General features: G+C 39.9%; 1 protein-coding gene across 3 annotated transcripts in view; it reads left to right on the forward strand.

Moving 5' to 3' along the window:
- Positions 1-15,891, forward strand: part of TENM3 (teneurin transmembrane protein 3) — a 446,972-nt gene that overhangs the window by 316,071 nt on the left and 115,010 nt on the right. For all 3 annotated transcript variants that reach the window (XM_042982909.1, XM_042982911.1, XM_042982912.1), the window contains exon 7: positions 11,593-11,807. In XM_042982909.1, the coding sequence (XP_042838843.1) occupies positions 11,593-11,807 (215 nt within the window). The remainder of the gene's footprint in view (positions 1-11,592; positions 11,808-15,891) is intronic.

Here is a 15,891-nt window from a genome sequence, read left to right on the forward strand (position 1 = left end):
GAGTCTATCTGCATGCAGCATGGTGATCATGGTTAATAATACCGTAGTGGATATTTGAAAGTTGCCGAGAGAGTAGAGCTTACAAGTTCTCATCATAAGAAACAAAATTATAACTATGTGAAATGATGGCTGTTAACAAGACTTACTGTGGTGATCACTTCGCAGTTGTATACAACAAAAGTCAAATCATTACATTGTACTTCTGAAACAAATACAATGTGTGATGTCAATTATATCTAAACAAAGGAAATTTCCAACTCCTTTTGTTTGAGTACAAATTTAAAAACTGTACATGTGTGCATGTATATATACATGCACATATAGGATTCATCCTGTTTAAACAATGTAATTCAAGTGCTTTTAAATTTCACTTTATTGGTCATCATGCATGAATTTTCTCAACTACTGGACAATTTCAGAGAATTAAAACTTAGAGCAGTTTAAAGATGCCGGTGATTTGAAGAAATGAACTAACAGGACGGCAGGTGCCGTGAGTTTTACTCAGTATTGTTCATGGTATGTTTGTTGCGACGTGTAATAGTTCCTTCATTAGGTGCTGTATTGATTTTGTTCATTAAACTGTGTTTGCAAGGCAGCTGTGTTTTAATTCGCTTTGCCTGCGAGGTAACGCTCTGTGTCCGCAATGGTAAGTTACGGCGTGTGGTTGTTTATAAAAAGAGATGTTCTCTCCGAGATCTCAAAGTCAGGGTCTGAATCCAAGGTTAGGTCACAGAGTTGGAGGGTGGGCTATTGATTGTCTGTAAATGCCTAACCTTGCTTCCTGACATCTTAATTATTAGTGCTTCTCTGGGACTCCAGATGATATTATCACTTACCCTCCTCAACAATTGACTTAGACTTTTACAGTTGGATTTCTCTTCTGCCTTTCCATTTTAATAATTAAAGGCTCGTTTATTCCCATCATATGCAGGCAGCAGATTCATGATACGTATGGCAAAATATTTAGTCTTTCGCATCTTTGGGTGGTTTTTCTGATGTCACAAGATAATGTTTAGATACCAAGCCTCCTAACTACCAGTATGATTTCAATATTCCAGTTGATCCTTGTAACATCTAGGGTTGGTACACTATTACTTATACAGTATCTGAGAGCTCAAGGCATTGTTAATGCGTTATCTGAAAAAATGCCATCTACCGATGCGTTTGCCTCTAAACCGTGGCTCACCCAAGAGGGCGAGGAGTAACAATGGCTTTGGGGACGTGGCCTCTTTCTGTTTTCACACTCTGACAACCATATTTTAAGACGTGGACTGTTGGGACACATAGTTACTGATGAAAGGGAAAATCACAGTTAGTAGGTAAAAAGACTCCTAGTGGCTCCCACATTCAGGCCCAACAGGATACATTGGGGGAAAAAAACCTTCAAGATGATACCCTATTGTGTTTGAAGACACGGTGCACCTCCCTCTTACTGTGAAGGCTTTAATTGGTTTGATTCCTAACCTACAAGCTTTGAGTTTAGAATAACTCCAGGGCACTCTGTGGCCCTGTCTATTTTTTCCTCCATTCTTCCTCCTTTATTCTCTTAGTAAAACCTACAAACAACCTTACTGATTCCTATGATCATTCCCAGGTTCAGGCTCCGGGGGCTTAAGGATGGAGTGATCTCAGTAAGGGAGGAGAGAGCACGCCAGAACTGGCCCTCCTTTTATTTCCTCTGAAGCCAAAATTTTCTGGAATTCAGGGCATGATGAAAGACATCTGTGTCCAGGCTTTTATCTGAGAGGAATGATGCGCTTCAGAGGAAAAGGTTGTTCAAGTATTTACAAGTTTATCAAGCCGTGTCAATGGCTCGCTGACTCCCAGGTGTGTTTCCGATCAATAAAGAGCATTTGGAAACGCTAACAGGAATGACCACACTTGACTTGGCCAAATTAGAGACCGGCCGGGACTTGAAAAGCGGTAGTGCAGAATTTAAACAGACAAAGCCCCTTCACAAAACTATGGTCCCCTGACATTCACACTAGAGGCTTTAGCAGGAATGTCATACGAAGCTGCCAGTTCAGTGGATTTAAGCAGAAGAAGGTCAGCAATGTCCTTGTATCTCTACATCACTGATGATAATGAGAGGTCAGGTCTCCATCTACCTTTTAGAAAAGACACATTCGAAGACTTTCATTCAAAATAAATTCGTTCTAAATGGGGTCATAATTGGAAGCAAACAGAAGCGGATGGCCACTTTAGACTGAGATTCGTATTTCATAGGAAAAGCTAAAATAGATGCGTGACCTTCAAACTGTTTCGTTCTTGTGCCTTAAAACAAATTATAAATACAAAGTTTAATTAAATCTTATTTCCTACCACCATAATGTTCATACATGTTTTTAAGAAGCCTGTTTCCTTTTATACCAAATTACATTTATAATTATTAGTTGTACACATTTGGCTGAAATCAACCTAATTATTATAAAAATGGTAAACATTTTTATAATTATTAAATATAAAAAGCGAAAATGTATCAAAAATACCTCTCTGAATGAGATGACTGGGGACTTTTCCAAATAATTCACGTATTCACGGATGGATATTAATGTTTATTTGTTTTTGAGACAGAGAGAGAGAGAGAGAGACAGAGTGTGAGTGGGGGAAGGGCAGAGAGAGAGGGAGACCCAGAATCCGAAGCAGGCTCCAGGCTCTGAGCTGTCAGCACAGAGCCCGACGCGGGGCTCAAACTCACGAACCGAGAGATCGTGACCTGAGCTGAAGTCGGACACTTAACTGACTGAGCCACCCAGGTGCCCCCATGGATGGATATTAATTATTACAAAGCCAGGCAAGATTCAGTATCAATTTTATTCCTGTTTTTCTTTTTTTTATGAATATAAACATAAGAAATCTTAACCACAAAATAAGCAGATGGGAAGGAAAGGATTTTTTTAGAGTGATTTCAACTATTTGAAATCCTTATTATTCGTATGTCAAGAATTTGTGACCTACTTCTTTTTTTTATGTTTTTATTTATTTCTTTTGAGAGAGAACTGGGGAGGGGCAGAAAGAGGGAGAGGGAGAGAGAGAAAAAGAGAGAGAGAGAGAGAGAGAGAGAGAGACAGAGAGAGAATCCCAAGCAGGCTCCACACTGTCAGCACAGAGCATCTGGGCTCAATCCCAGGAACCATGAGATCATGACCTTAGCCTAAATCAAGAGTCAGACACTCAACTGACTGAGCCACCCAGGTGCCCCTGTGACCTATTTCTAAAAGGTGTGTTTAGCAGTCTACAAGCTGTTGGTTCCGTCACATTTCTTCTTCAGTTTCATCGGAAGCACGGAACTGAGAGCCACCTGCTTTCACACGTATTTGTTACCAAGTTTTCCGAACCACCCATTTGTCAGCCTCTGTGCAGTATACCCCCCAAAAAGAAAGCAAAACACTACTAATCGCACCCGTTACTCCTTTACTCTGCGGCTTTGTTTAATCTGCTATGTGCAGAATGGGGTGGAAGATGGACCTTGTGTTCATTTTAGTTCATCTTTGTTATTGCGATATTTTTTAATGCTTTTGTCGTATCGTATGCTTTAAATGTCTCTAACTAGCTCATTTAACTTACGGGAAATGCTGTATAATTTACTGGCTGAGATACTACTCATTAGAATCAAACTCTGTCAGAAGAAGTCTGACTTATTGTTTCAGTTCAAATAAATTAATATCCACTTTGTCACAGTCTCACAATTCTGCACTCCTACTCGAGGGAGATAGTAGACAGATAAAGCACAAATCCTTGCCATGAGTTTGGCAATTGGACTGAATAAGGCATCGCTGCCTTTATTATTTCTTACCTCACTGATGTTCTCTTGGCAGTCATGAAACTCTACTGGCAGTGAAGAGCATCCTTTGCCAATGGTTGGGATGAATGATAAGGTCATTGCACGAAAAGGTTCTCCCTCCTTCTTGATCTATCAGATTTCAAAACCTACCAACAGCCTTAAATATTCCAATTCTTAATGCCACACTTTGTCCTTGATAGAAATATGTGCAAGACAAGGAAAGACACTAAAGCCCTACCTTGGGCTTAGGGTGTCTCGAATAAAGGAGGCTTCATCAACAAGAATGCTTTAAATTTTGCCTTTGTTTGGCACACTGGAAGCTTTATGCTCAAGACAGCGCGTCATAGTAAGATACTGAGTATGTGAAAGGTCCCTTCTGTTGTAAAGAGAGTCTACATCCGGGAATTATTGAGGTTCTAGAAATGAATTCCCTTAAAACAGACTACTCCCTTCCTCACTGAAAAGTCTTCATGAATAAAAGAAAAGAAGGAGGGAGGGAGGGAGGAAAGGAGGGAGGAAGGGAGGGAGGGAGGGAGGCAGGAAGGTCTTCAAGTAATCTTCATACCTAGGGATATGACTACTCTTACTTGAAAACTCCTGGACTAAATGACCTCCATGGGCACTTGAACTCTGAGATGCTATGATGTTATGATTACTCAGGCTTTTTCATTACAGGGAGACGAGAAAACAATGATCTCAGGTACTACTGTCCCCCTCCCTTCAAGCCTATTCAATGAACCTTGGTTTTTTGTTTTACAAATGAAAGAACCGTCTTTCTGAAAAAGAGCCACCTGTTAAATTGGGTGGGACTGATTAGATAAGTAATCACAACACTTACTGACACAACAGTACCCACACCTATCATTTCTATAAGAAAAATCCTAACCCCTCGAAATCAGTATACGGACAAAGCAACAAAGCAAAACCTAAAACCCCAGAAGTCATCACTTGATTACTGTTTCCAAAGCTAATGCTTTTGGGCCAAGATGATGGTTTGGAAAACAATTCTGATTCGTACCATTTTAAGTTCCCAGTATTGAAAGCACAGGTATGTTACTAAAGTGACCAAAAAAACATTTATAGCAGCAATTCATAGGATCAACACCCCTGAGTAGATTCAATCACATAAACCTCAGAAAATAACAATAGAACTTGTTAATAACAGTAAATTATAACAATAGCCTTAGTGATGTATGGATTTGATGAATGTGTCCACATATGAGCTATTTCCATAAATATGACATGTGTGCAAACCAGTCTTCACGGGAAGAAGGGACTACTACTTTTCTCAGTATTTAAAAATAGTTTCCTGTGTAAGTCAACCAAAAGACCAAAAACCTAGTAGGAATGTAGTATAAATTATAACACGATGAATATCACATTAGAGTATCTATGTCAGTTTTTATGGAGCGCCTGGATGGTTCAGTTGGTCAAGTGTCTGACTTTGGCTCAGGTCATGATCTCATGGTTCATGAGTTCGAGCCCTGCATCAGGGGTTGACAGCTCAGAGCCTGCAGCCTGCTTCAGATTCTGTGTCTCCCTCTCTCTCTGCCTCTCTTTCTCTCTCTCAAAAATAAATAAACATTAAAAAAAAATTTTTAAGGGTATCTATGGCAGTTTTTATGTAATAAGAACTGGTCATTTCTTCCCAATAAAAATAAGTATTCAAAAAAGCCTATAACTTTATATCCTAAAATTGAAAGCTAAGCAGATTCTCTAGCGTGGTTCAGTGGGTTACCACACCTGATTTTATATGAAATAGATCCAAAACTTTGTAATTTAAAATAATATTTTTTTAATAAAAAAGCAAAGATTTCACTGCTGACTGTGTAAAACACATAGTTTTGGAATTCTGCACTCCTCAGTGTGAGTCTTTACCACTCACTTTGGGCAGGTAATTCACTTCTTTGAGACTTAGTTTCTTCATCTCAAAATAATACTGACTTTAGGGAGTAGTGTCTTTTTGGTTTTTTTGTTTTGTTTTGTTTTGTTTTTTTAGTTCCAAACAGATAGTATGGGTGAAACTGCCTGACAGATCATGGGCCCTCAGTAAAAATTCCTTTTTTCTCTCCGCCCTCCTTCATCTTTTCATTAAAAGCTAATTTATGACATAGGGGCACCTGGGTGGCTCAGTCGGATAAGCGTCCAGCTTCGGCTCAGGTCACGATCTCACGATTCATAGGTTCGAGCCCCGTGTAGAGCTTGACGGCTCAGAGCCTGAAGCCTGCTTCGGATTCTCTGTCTCCTTCTCTTTCCCCCTCCTCCACTCACACTCTGTCTCTCAAAAATAAATAAACATTAAAAATTTTTAAAAAGCTAATTTGTCCCATATGTAGGTGTTTCCAGTATTGAAAAATTTCTGTGAATAAAGAGGTCTTGGTTTAAAGGAAGCAAACATAATCTTGGATTATAGTAGGATTACCATAGTGGTAGGATTCTATTCTTTTGTCTTTGTGTTTAGCTATATGTTCTAATTTTGCTAAAAATGAATACATATTACTATCATAAAATAAATATTTAGTATTTCAGTGAATGATGTGGTTTATACTCTGAGTCGATACATAAGAAATTAGCGAGGATTACTATAACCCAATTTTTGGGTTTTATTCCCTAGAGCGTATTATATTACTAAATTAAAGAAAAATAGATCTGGTAGCTGAAGTGTTAACAACTGCCATGGTTATGGGCATCGGGGGAAAAAGAGAAGTGGGATTGTAAGTAATGACTTGTTAAGCTGTTCGTACAGCCCTCTCCTGCGTCACACCTAGGTTACCGCAGCTGTATCCTAACGTGTCTCCCAAGTCCAGGCTTCCCACTATGGTCCCACTACAGTGGTCACTCCCCACCCTTACCTGCAGAATATGTGTTCCAGGACCCCCAGTGGATGCCCGACAACACAGATAGTACGGAACCTTCTTTATACGGTATTTTTTCCTATACGTACATATCTCTGATGAAGTTAAATTTATAAATTAGGCCCAGTAAGAGATTAACAAGAATAACTAACCATAAAATAGAACAATTACTACTACAATATACTGCAATAAAAGTTATGTGAATGTGGTCTCTGTCTCAAAATATCTTATTGCCCTGGACCCACCTTTCTCTTTGTGATAACGTGGGATGATAACAGGCCTACGTGATGGGATGAATGGGGTGAGTGATGTAGGCATTGTGTGACATAGCGTTAGGCTGTTTACCCTCTGAAGATAGGTCGGGAGGACGATCATCTGCCTTCAGACCACACTTGATGGCCGCAGGTACCTGAAACAGTGGAAGGTGAAACCAGGGATAAAGGGGACTACTGTATGCACTTTCACGTCCTTGAACGTGACTTCGCGTCAGCTTTAGCCCAATCAGAACCTTTTAGCCAGTGGTCTCCCTTTAGCTATAGGTGTCCTTTGCAAATGATGGTACATGTGTCATTGAGTAGGATGTGATCAGCCAACTAGAAGATAGTCACAGCATTTACTAGTAATCTTCTCAAACTTGACATTTATCTCTAAGTGTGAATTTATTGTGAATTTCTCTAGACCCCGATGGGCATAACTTGGATATCTGTCATACTCATCTGTGATCACAAAACACATTCCTTAGTAATCTAGAATTCTGTTTCCCCTTATTATAAACACACACACACACACACACGCATACGTACACACATACATACAACATAGGAAAAATAAGTGCTTTTATGGCATGGAAATACAAATTACCCATATTAAGGCTACTTCAAGTATCTATTTTTTTAGAGTTTTTATTTCAATTTCCAGTTAGTTAACCAGGAAACAGATGCTGGCGAGGTTGTGGAGAAATGGAACCCTCTTGCACTGCTGGTGGGAATCCAAACTGGTGCAGCCACTCTCGAAAACAGTGTGGAGGTTCCTCAAAAAATTAAAAATAGAACTACCCTACGACCCAACAATAGCACTGCTAGGAATTGACTCAAGGGATACAGGAGTGCTGATGCATAGGGGCACTTGTACCCCAACGTTTATAGCAGCACTTTCAACAATAGCCAAATTATGGAAAGGGCCTAAATGTCCATCAACTGATGAATGGATAAAGAAGATGGGGTTTATATATCCAATGGAATACTACTTGGCAATGATAAAGAATGAAATCTGGCCATTTGCAGCAATGTGGATGGAACTGGAGGGTATTATGCTAAGTGAAATAAGTCAGTCAGAGAGAGACGGACATCATATGTGTTCCCTCATATGAGGAACTCGAGAAACTTAACAGAAGACCATAAGGGAAGGGAAGGGGAAAAAAATAGTTACAAACAGAGAGGGAGGGAGCATAAGAGACTCTTACATACAGAGAACAAACTGAAGGTTCATGGCGGGAGGGGAAAATGGGTGATGGACATTGAGGAGGTCACTTGTTGGGATGAGCACTGGGTGTTCTATGTAAGCGATGAATCACAGGAATATTCCCCCAAAATCAAGAGCACATTGTATGCACTGTATGTTAGCCAACTTGACAATAAGTTATATATTAAAAATAATAATTTAAAAAATAAATTCTAGTTAGGTAACATACAGTGTTATATTAGTTTCAGGTGTACACGATAGTGATTTGACCCTTTTGTACAATACCCAATATTTATCACAAGTGATGGGGATTAACCCCATCACCTACTTCCCCCGTGCCCCTACCCACCTCCCTTCTAGTAACCATCAGTGTGTTCTCTATAGTTAGGAATCTGTTTCTTGGTTTGCCTCTCCCTCTCTTTTTTACCCTTTGCTCATCTGTTTTGTTGCTTAAATTCCACATACGAGTGAAATCACACAGTTTTTGTCTTCCTCTGACTGACTTATTCTGCTTAGCATTATAGTCTCTAGCTCCATCCGCTTTGTTGCAAATGGCAAGGTTTCATTCTTTTTACGGCTGAGTAATATTCCATTGTAATAGATATAGATACACACACACACATACGGTATCTTCTTTACCCCTGCACCAATCGGTAGATACTTGGACCGCTTCCGTATCTTGACTATTATAAATAATGCTGTGAACGTAGGGGTGCATGTATCCCTTTGAATTGCTGCTTTTATATTCTTTGGGTAAATATATTGTTTTATGTTCTGTGGGTAGTGTGATTGATGGATCGTAGGGTAGTTCTATTTTTAACTTCGTGAGGAACCTCCATGCGGTTTTCCAAAGTGGCTGCACCAGTTTGCATTCCCACCAACAGTGCAAGAGGGTTTCTTTGTCTCCACATCCTCACTAACATCTGTTGTTTCTTGTGTTGTTGATTTTAGCCATTCTGACAGGTGTAAGGTGGTATTTCATCATAGTTTTGATTTGCATTTCCCTGATGGTGAGCAACGTTGAGCATCTTTTCATGTGTCTGTTGGCCATCTGGATGTCTTCTTGGAGAACTGTCTGTTCATGTTAGGGACCAGACTCTTTAAGCTGGCATTCAGGGCCTTCCAGAAACTGATCTCATCCTCCCTTTGTAGCCCTACCTTCCATTACTCTCATGACAAACCCGTTACTGTCTTTCATTCATTCAGTGCACACTGAGAGCCAAATGCTTCATATACATGAGCTCTGTGATTGCATTATTACCATTCCCGTTTTACAGCTGAAGTTTAGAACTAGAGATTTAATCTCTTCTTGACGATCACAGAACCAGTTACTGACAGAGTCAGGATTCAAACCCAGTTCAACTGAATCCAAAGCCAGTCTTCTTAACTCCTTTCCTAGCCACACGGATCTCTCTGCTCACCATCACTATAACATCTGTCCAGTTTCACTTTCATATTTTTAATTGTAATGTTGACTCCAACTCAAAAACCTTATCCTCCCTGTCCTTCAGAGTTTACCTCAGAACTTTGAACCCTTCTGTGAAATCTCTCAACCACCAGCCTACGATTGATATCACCTTCCTCTGACCCTTAACCATATGTGGCTTTAGATTGTCATTTAATTCACCAGGTTGAAGGGGTTGTCCTCCCAAACACGTAATTAGTTGCTTGATGGCAGAAGCCATGGAAGCCCGAGTAGATAAGTAAGTAATCTCTACAATTCTACTCTTTGGTTGATATTTGTTTCTATTGCCTACAATTCTATGTCCCTTAGTAAATGCTCAAAAATGGTCTCAGTGTTAAACTGATAACTTCTCATAGAGAGAAGACTCACTCCTCCTGTCATTAGAGTAAGATAGTTCACAACACTGTAATTTGAAATCAAACCCTCTAAATTCTGAATGGCCAACTTCTCTGGAGGCTACTATGTAATAGATATTATGTACTACCTGAATTCATATTCAGAATAATATTTTTTAAGGGAAAAAAATTATAGGAAGTCAACTTTGTCACTTTGAAAAGTTTGAATTAATAGAGGAAGGATAATTTTCCAGTTTCATTCTGTTCCTTAGCCTTCACGGACCTTTTTTGAATAAGAGACAATGTGGTTTTGTTTCTCTTTAAGGTAAATTTGTAAAACCTGCTCTATCTTCCTTTCAGGATAACTGAGAAAGACTGTTAGCAAAGAGGGAAGGAGGGGAAAACCATACCAAAAAATCTGAGTCTTGGATCTGTGTCCTAAAACCAGGAGGCGGCAGAGACTCAGGGAGCAGAGAGTTTTTATTCCTACAGGTTGAGGGTCATTGATAGGGGCAATTCAAGTATGGCTGGTGAGGCTGCAAATGAATTTGAGACGAGGGTCAAAAGAAAGCAAGCTTGGGGCGCCTGGGTGGCACAGTCGGTTGGGCGTCCGACTTCAGCCAGGTCACGATCTCGCGGTCCGTGAGTTCGAGCCCCGAGTCAGGCTCTGGGTTGATGGCTCGGAGCCGGGAGCCTGTTTCCGATTCTGTGTCTCCCTCTCTCTCTGCCCCTCCCCCGTTCATGCTCTGTCTCTCTCTGTCCCAAAAATAAAAATAAAAAAGTTGAAAAAAAAAAAAAAGAAAGCAAGCTTGCGGCAGCCTTCTCCAGTATCTTTGTGAGAATTTAAACTTACTCCTCCCTCCCTCCACCACGTAATCCCCTACCCCATCTCTGCCTCCCTTCCAGCATCTGAATCTTTATTCATTCTGTTTGGTTCAGAGGGAACTACCTGAATCAGTGCCATTGATTGGTTTTGTTGTTTGCTTAAGGATTGATTTGGAAATCTCCATAATCCATTCTGCCTTAATTTACACTTGCAGTGCTATGGTACATTTAGAAGGACTGATTAGTAAAAGACTTAACCTCTCCCAAGAAATAACAAGACATATATTTGTAAGATAATCATGTTTCAAGTGATCAGGAAAGACCGTAGGTGCAAAGAGTTTCAACAGTAGACATACCTTGGGGGAGGGGGAGGCAAAGGATTTTGACTTCAGTATTTCTTTTTTTTTTCTTTTTTTTTAATGTTTATTTATTTTTGAGACAAAGACAGAGCGTGAACAGGGGAGGGGCAGAGAGAGAGGGAGGCACAGAATCTGAAACGGGCTCCAGGCTCTGAGCTGTCAGCACAGAGCCCGGCGCCGGGCTTGAACCCACGCACCGTGAGATCATGACCTGAGCTGAAGTCGGACGCTTAACCTACTGAGCCACCCAGGCGCCCCTTAAATATTTCTTTAAGAATATGCTAAATCAGAATTCATTGAACAGCAGTAGCTAACAAAAAAGCTTTTAAAGTGAAAAGTATGTTAGAGCATTTCATTTATCAGAAGATAAAATGCCTCAGCATTTATTGAAAAGAACTTTCTGAAAGGAAAGCTGTTTTGTCGCTCGAGGGTTTTTTTGGTGGGGGGTGGGGGGTCCGTTGTTGTTTTTTAATTTTTCGTTGTTTTTCCACGGATCTCTTCCATGCAGGAAAATTAGGTGGATTTACACAAGAAAATAACACCATAGATTCTGGAGAACTTGATATTGGCCGAAGGGCAATTCAAGAGGTTCCTCCTGGGATTTTCTGGAGATCACAGCTCTTTATTGATCAGCCACAGTTTCTGAAATTCAATATCTCTCTTCAGAAGGATGCATTGATTGGAGTATATGGCCGAAAAGGCTTACCACCTTCCCATACTCAGGTAAAAGTGGGCTTTGTTGTCAATAAAATGGAAGCTGCTAGTTTGCATTTTTAAAGTTACTCTGTTTCTTGAGTTCAGTTGTTTAACTGTCGGACCTCTTTCGTATTGATCGTTTACGGTGAAAAGAATTTTGAACGTAGGTTACACTTATCGTGAGGTTTTCGAATAAGTAGGAAAAACAGCATTTTCTTCCTGACTTGTGTTAATCATTATGGACCAACTGAAATGTACTAAAATTTATGAGTAGCCAAATGAAAATATTGAACATCATCTGAGCACCTAGGAAAACCTCATGGATTTTCCAAGTGTTTTACGAAGATTCTGTGAGAATTTCAGACAGTCTTATTCCTTTCATGTAATAGATGCATAGTATTTTCATCTCAAACGTTGCATTCACGCTGTCGGAAATATATTGTATTTTTTCTGCTTAATGCCAGCCTTACTGTTAGTAAAGAAATTATGGAAACAAAAACATAGATATGATGAGTGAACTTGGTCGACTCAAGCCACGATTCCTCAAATAAAGAGGAGAAACAGCTTTCACAGATAACCAAGGGTGATCACCTTAGTGGGGCACTCGAAACAATTCGTATATTCTTCAACCATACGTCGATTGAACAACTTTAGAGGCAGTTTGGTTGCATGAAAATTACCTTACAGGTAGAGACAGCTGCTAGCAATAACTCTACAGACTTTTTCATAATCTGATCCTGGGTCAGGGTATGTAATTTGGAAATTGTGGTTTAAAAGAGGTCCCATTATGTCCAAGAGAAATTATTTAAATTACCCACCGTAAATTTGGAGCTCAGACGTTTCCCACCATCAACTAGTATGTCAGTCCAAAAACGTGATAGATGGTTAATTAATATTGACGGTTGGGTGAGCCTAAAAGTTTCACACTTGATAATCAGTTTATTTACCCATAGAACTGCATGCAGATTTTCATTTGATTTATAAACTGAGGACTGGAGGGTTTTCATGTCTGCTTTATAGTATGTAATTCTGTGAGACATGCTTTTTCGATACCCTAGGAATTGTAAAGAAAAATTGATCAAATACTAATAAAAGAATCATGTCTTTAAAGAAAGATGAGTAAGTGAGAGCCTGGGTGGCTCAGTCGGTTAAGGGTCCAACTCTTGGTTTCAGCTCAGGTCATGACCTCACAGTTCGTGGGTTCGAGCCCCACATCAGACTCTCTGCTGTCAGTGCTGAGCCTGCCTGGGGTTCTCTATCCCCTCTCTCTCTCCCCCTCTCCCGTTCACGTGCACCCTCTCTCTCAAAAATAAATAAACATTTTTTTAATGTTTTTGATAAAATAATCTATAAAGATTTAAAAAAAGAAAGATGAGTCAGAAACTTTGAACCATGCTTTCTCTTATGTCGTTGTGGATCAGGGAAAGTTTCATATACATATATAAATTATATAGCTGTGAAATTTTTGAATATCATGCTTTGGTATATCATTTTTCTGATCATGGTTTTCGTGTCTGTATTACTAAAATATACTTAAAAATTTTTTTTAATGTTGTATTTATTCTTGAGAGAGAGACAGAGCATGAGTGGGGGAGAGGCAGAGTGAGAGGGAGACACAGAATGCGAAGCAGGCTCCAGGCTCCGAGCTGTCAGCACAGAGCCCGACGTGGGGCTCGAACTCAGGAACCGTGAGATCATGACCTGAGCCGAAGTCAGACGCTCAACTGACTGAGCCACCCAGGCTCCCCGACCCATTTAAATTTTTGATTATAATTATAATTCACTCCAGTGCCTGCTATAAGTGATAGTGGCTGGAAAGCAATAACCAGATTTTCTTAAACAGAGTGGGTGTCTGTAACGTTAGTTATGGCAGAGAGATTGCATTTATATCAATAGCCCGGTGATATAGGAAAAAATATTTTTTTCCTTGGAACCATATACATGATTCAATCACTTTTTTATAACTGAAGAAATATGCCTCTAAAGCTAAGCACAACAGTGAGTGTGTAACCCGTAAACTCCAGAAAATAATTTCCAAAGAAAATTGTTGTGTGCTTTACAGATTTATTTAAAGATTCAGGGTTGACTCTTTCCTACTTATGTATACCATGTAAGATTAGAGAAACAAAAGGTGCAGTTTCAGGTTTTCCCATTCTTCTGGTATTTAAATACAATATACATCATACCCACTTTTCCTTCCGGCCACAATATATGTGTTTAACTAGATTACGCATTTTCTTAAGCTCCACGGTTATTAGAGTTCTTTCCTCTGGTTTATTCAAGATCAGCAGAGCAAACAACTGTTTCTGAGTTCAGTGTTTAAACATGAAATATGCTATAAAGCAACCCAAACTGAACATTTCTCTGTTTCTGGGGAACGTTAAATAAATCAACCTGAAATAATTAAAATTGGCCGGCCATTCGGAATAGTCAACTTGAGTTTTGAAAGTCTTTGTGACCCTTTATAAAACTGTCCGTTTGATTGTTGCCAAGGAATCAATTGACTTTCTTCTCCCTGATGCCCAGTTTATTCTCCTGGACAGTTAGAAGCCTAAGGAAGCAATTTAACGCTGTACAGTTAACAGTGTAGTGTATCATTTAAGTGCGTGTGCATGAAGCCTGTTTCAGAATGGTAGCTGGAAACCTGAGTTTTGTAAGCACGCACCCCTGCGACTCTTTGACCTTGTGACCTTGAGCAAATCACTTCTCTGTGCCAGTATCTGTCCAGAAGCAGTTGAATCAGATGATGTCTAAAATCTCTTCCTCCTGTGTGCCAAAGATTTACAGCAAGCTCGATGCTCCCACCAAATAGTTGATTAAAAAATACAATTAAGTATTCATAGATTCTGAGATTCATAGATTCTCATCCTTTTAAATTTTTTTAAGTTTATTTATTTATTTTGAGAGAGAGACAGAGTGAGAAGAGGTGGGGCAGAGAGAGATAATCCCAAGCAGGCTCCACAATGTCAGCGTGGAGCCCGACGCCGGGCTCGATCTCATGAACCGTGAGATCGTGACCTGAGCCGAAACCAAGAGCCGGGCGCTTAACTGACTGAGCCACCCAGGTACCCCTCATCCTCTTAATAACTGACTTGAGTTAAGCATATGGACAGTCTAACTGCTCAGAAATGAACTACCAGGATACCTTTATCAAAGTCTGACCTTTGTCTCGTGATCGCTTCCCCAAAGTGGTGAGACTGAATTTTATCCCCGAATAACACAAGACCCGAAGACTTGCCCCCACAAAAAAATCCACATCTCCATCTTATGAATAGGTATTATGATAGGTAAAGCCAGGAATAGGTATTACGAAGTAAAAACAGTTTGTCCTTAAGTGATTGCTTTGTACTTTACCCCCTGAGAACGAAGGTTATTAAACATTTCTGTTCCATTAATTTGTTTACTTTTTGTAGACATGGGCTTATGTGAAGCAGGGGACTTGTCTTTAGGTATGTGAATAAGCCCCACAAAGGCGTGTGGGAAGGGGTGGCCGACTACTCTGCATCCCAGTGACCACCACCCCAGCCCTGTGTTACTGTTCCCGATGTGATACAAACGACGATCTCTACAATAAAGGTGGTGATTCCCAGGGTGAGCTTGAGAGGCCAGTTAAAACCCAAAACGTCCTCCCTTTCAATGTTTGCACATACTGTGTTGAGTGTTAGAGGACAAAAATGTTTACGTGCCAAGGAGCCATTAAAAGAAACTTTCCCCCTGCCTCTTTGCCATGCTGATATAAATACTTAAATCCGACGGGGAAGTGGCTTATTTGAGGCATAGGCACCTTTCAGAAGTGCTGAATTATTTTGCCTCTGATAATTTTGAAATACAGTTCCAGATGAAAATTTTGCGGGTCAAATATCCACAACCGGTTATCATTTTCATCCTGATAAGATATAAATGAAAAAAGTTACCGAATGCTGAGTGACAGCTTTTTTGTGTATTTCTCACAGCTGCATGACGTCATGAGGTAGTTTTACTACACGCACAAAAATAACAGAATAGGCTTTTATATTTAAATAAAAAATATAATATGTTGGAGACGGAACTAGATATTCTGAATTCCATCCAATAGTAACGTTAGAGGTTTGCGATAAGTACGGGGGCAGCA

The sequence above is a fragment of the Panthera tigris genome, chromosome B1, assembly GCF_018350195.1.
Source record: "Panthera tigris isolate Pti1 chromosome B1, P.tigris_Pti1_mat1.1, whole genome shotgun sequence".
In the NCBI taxonomy this organism is placed as follows: domain Eukaryota; kingdom Metazoa; phylum Chordata; class Mammalia; order Carnivora; family Felidae; genus Panthera; species Panthera tigris.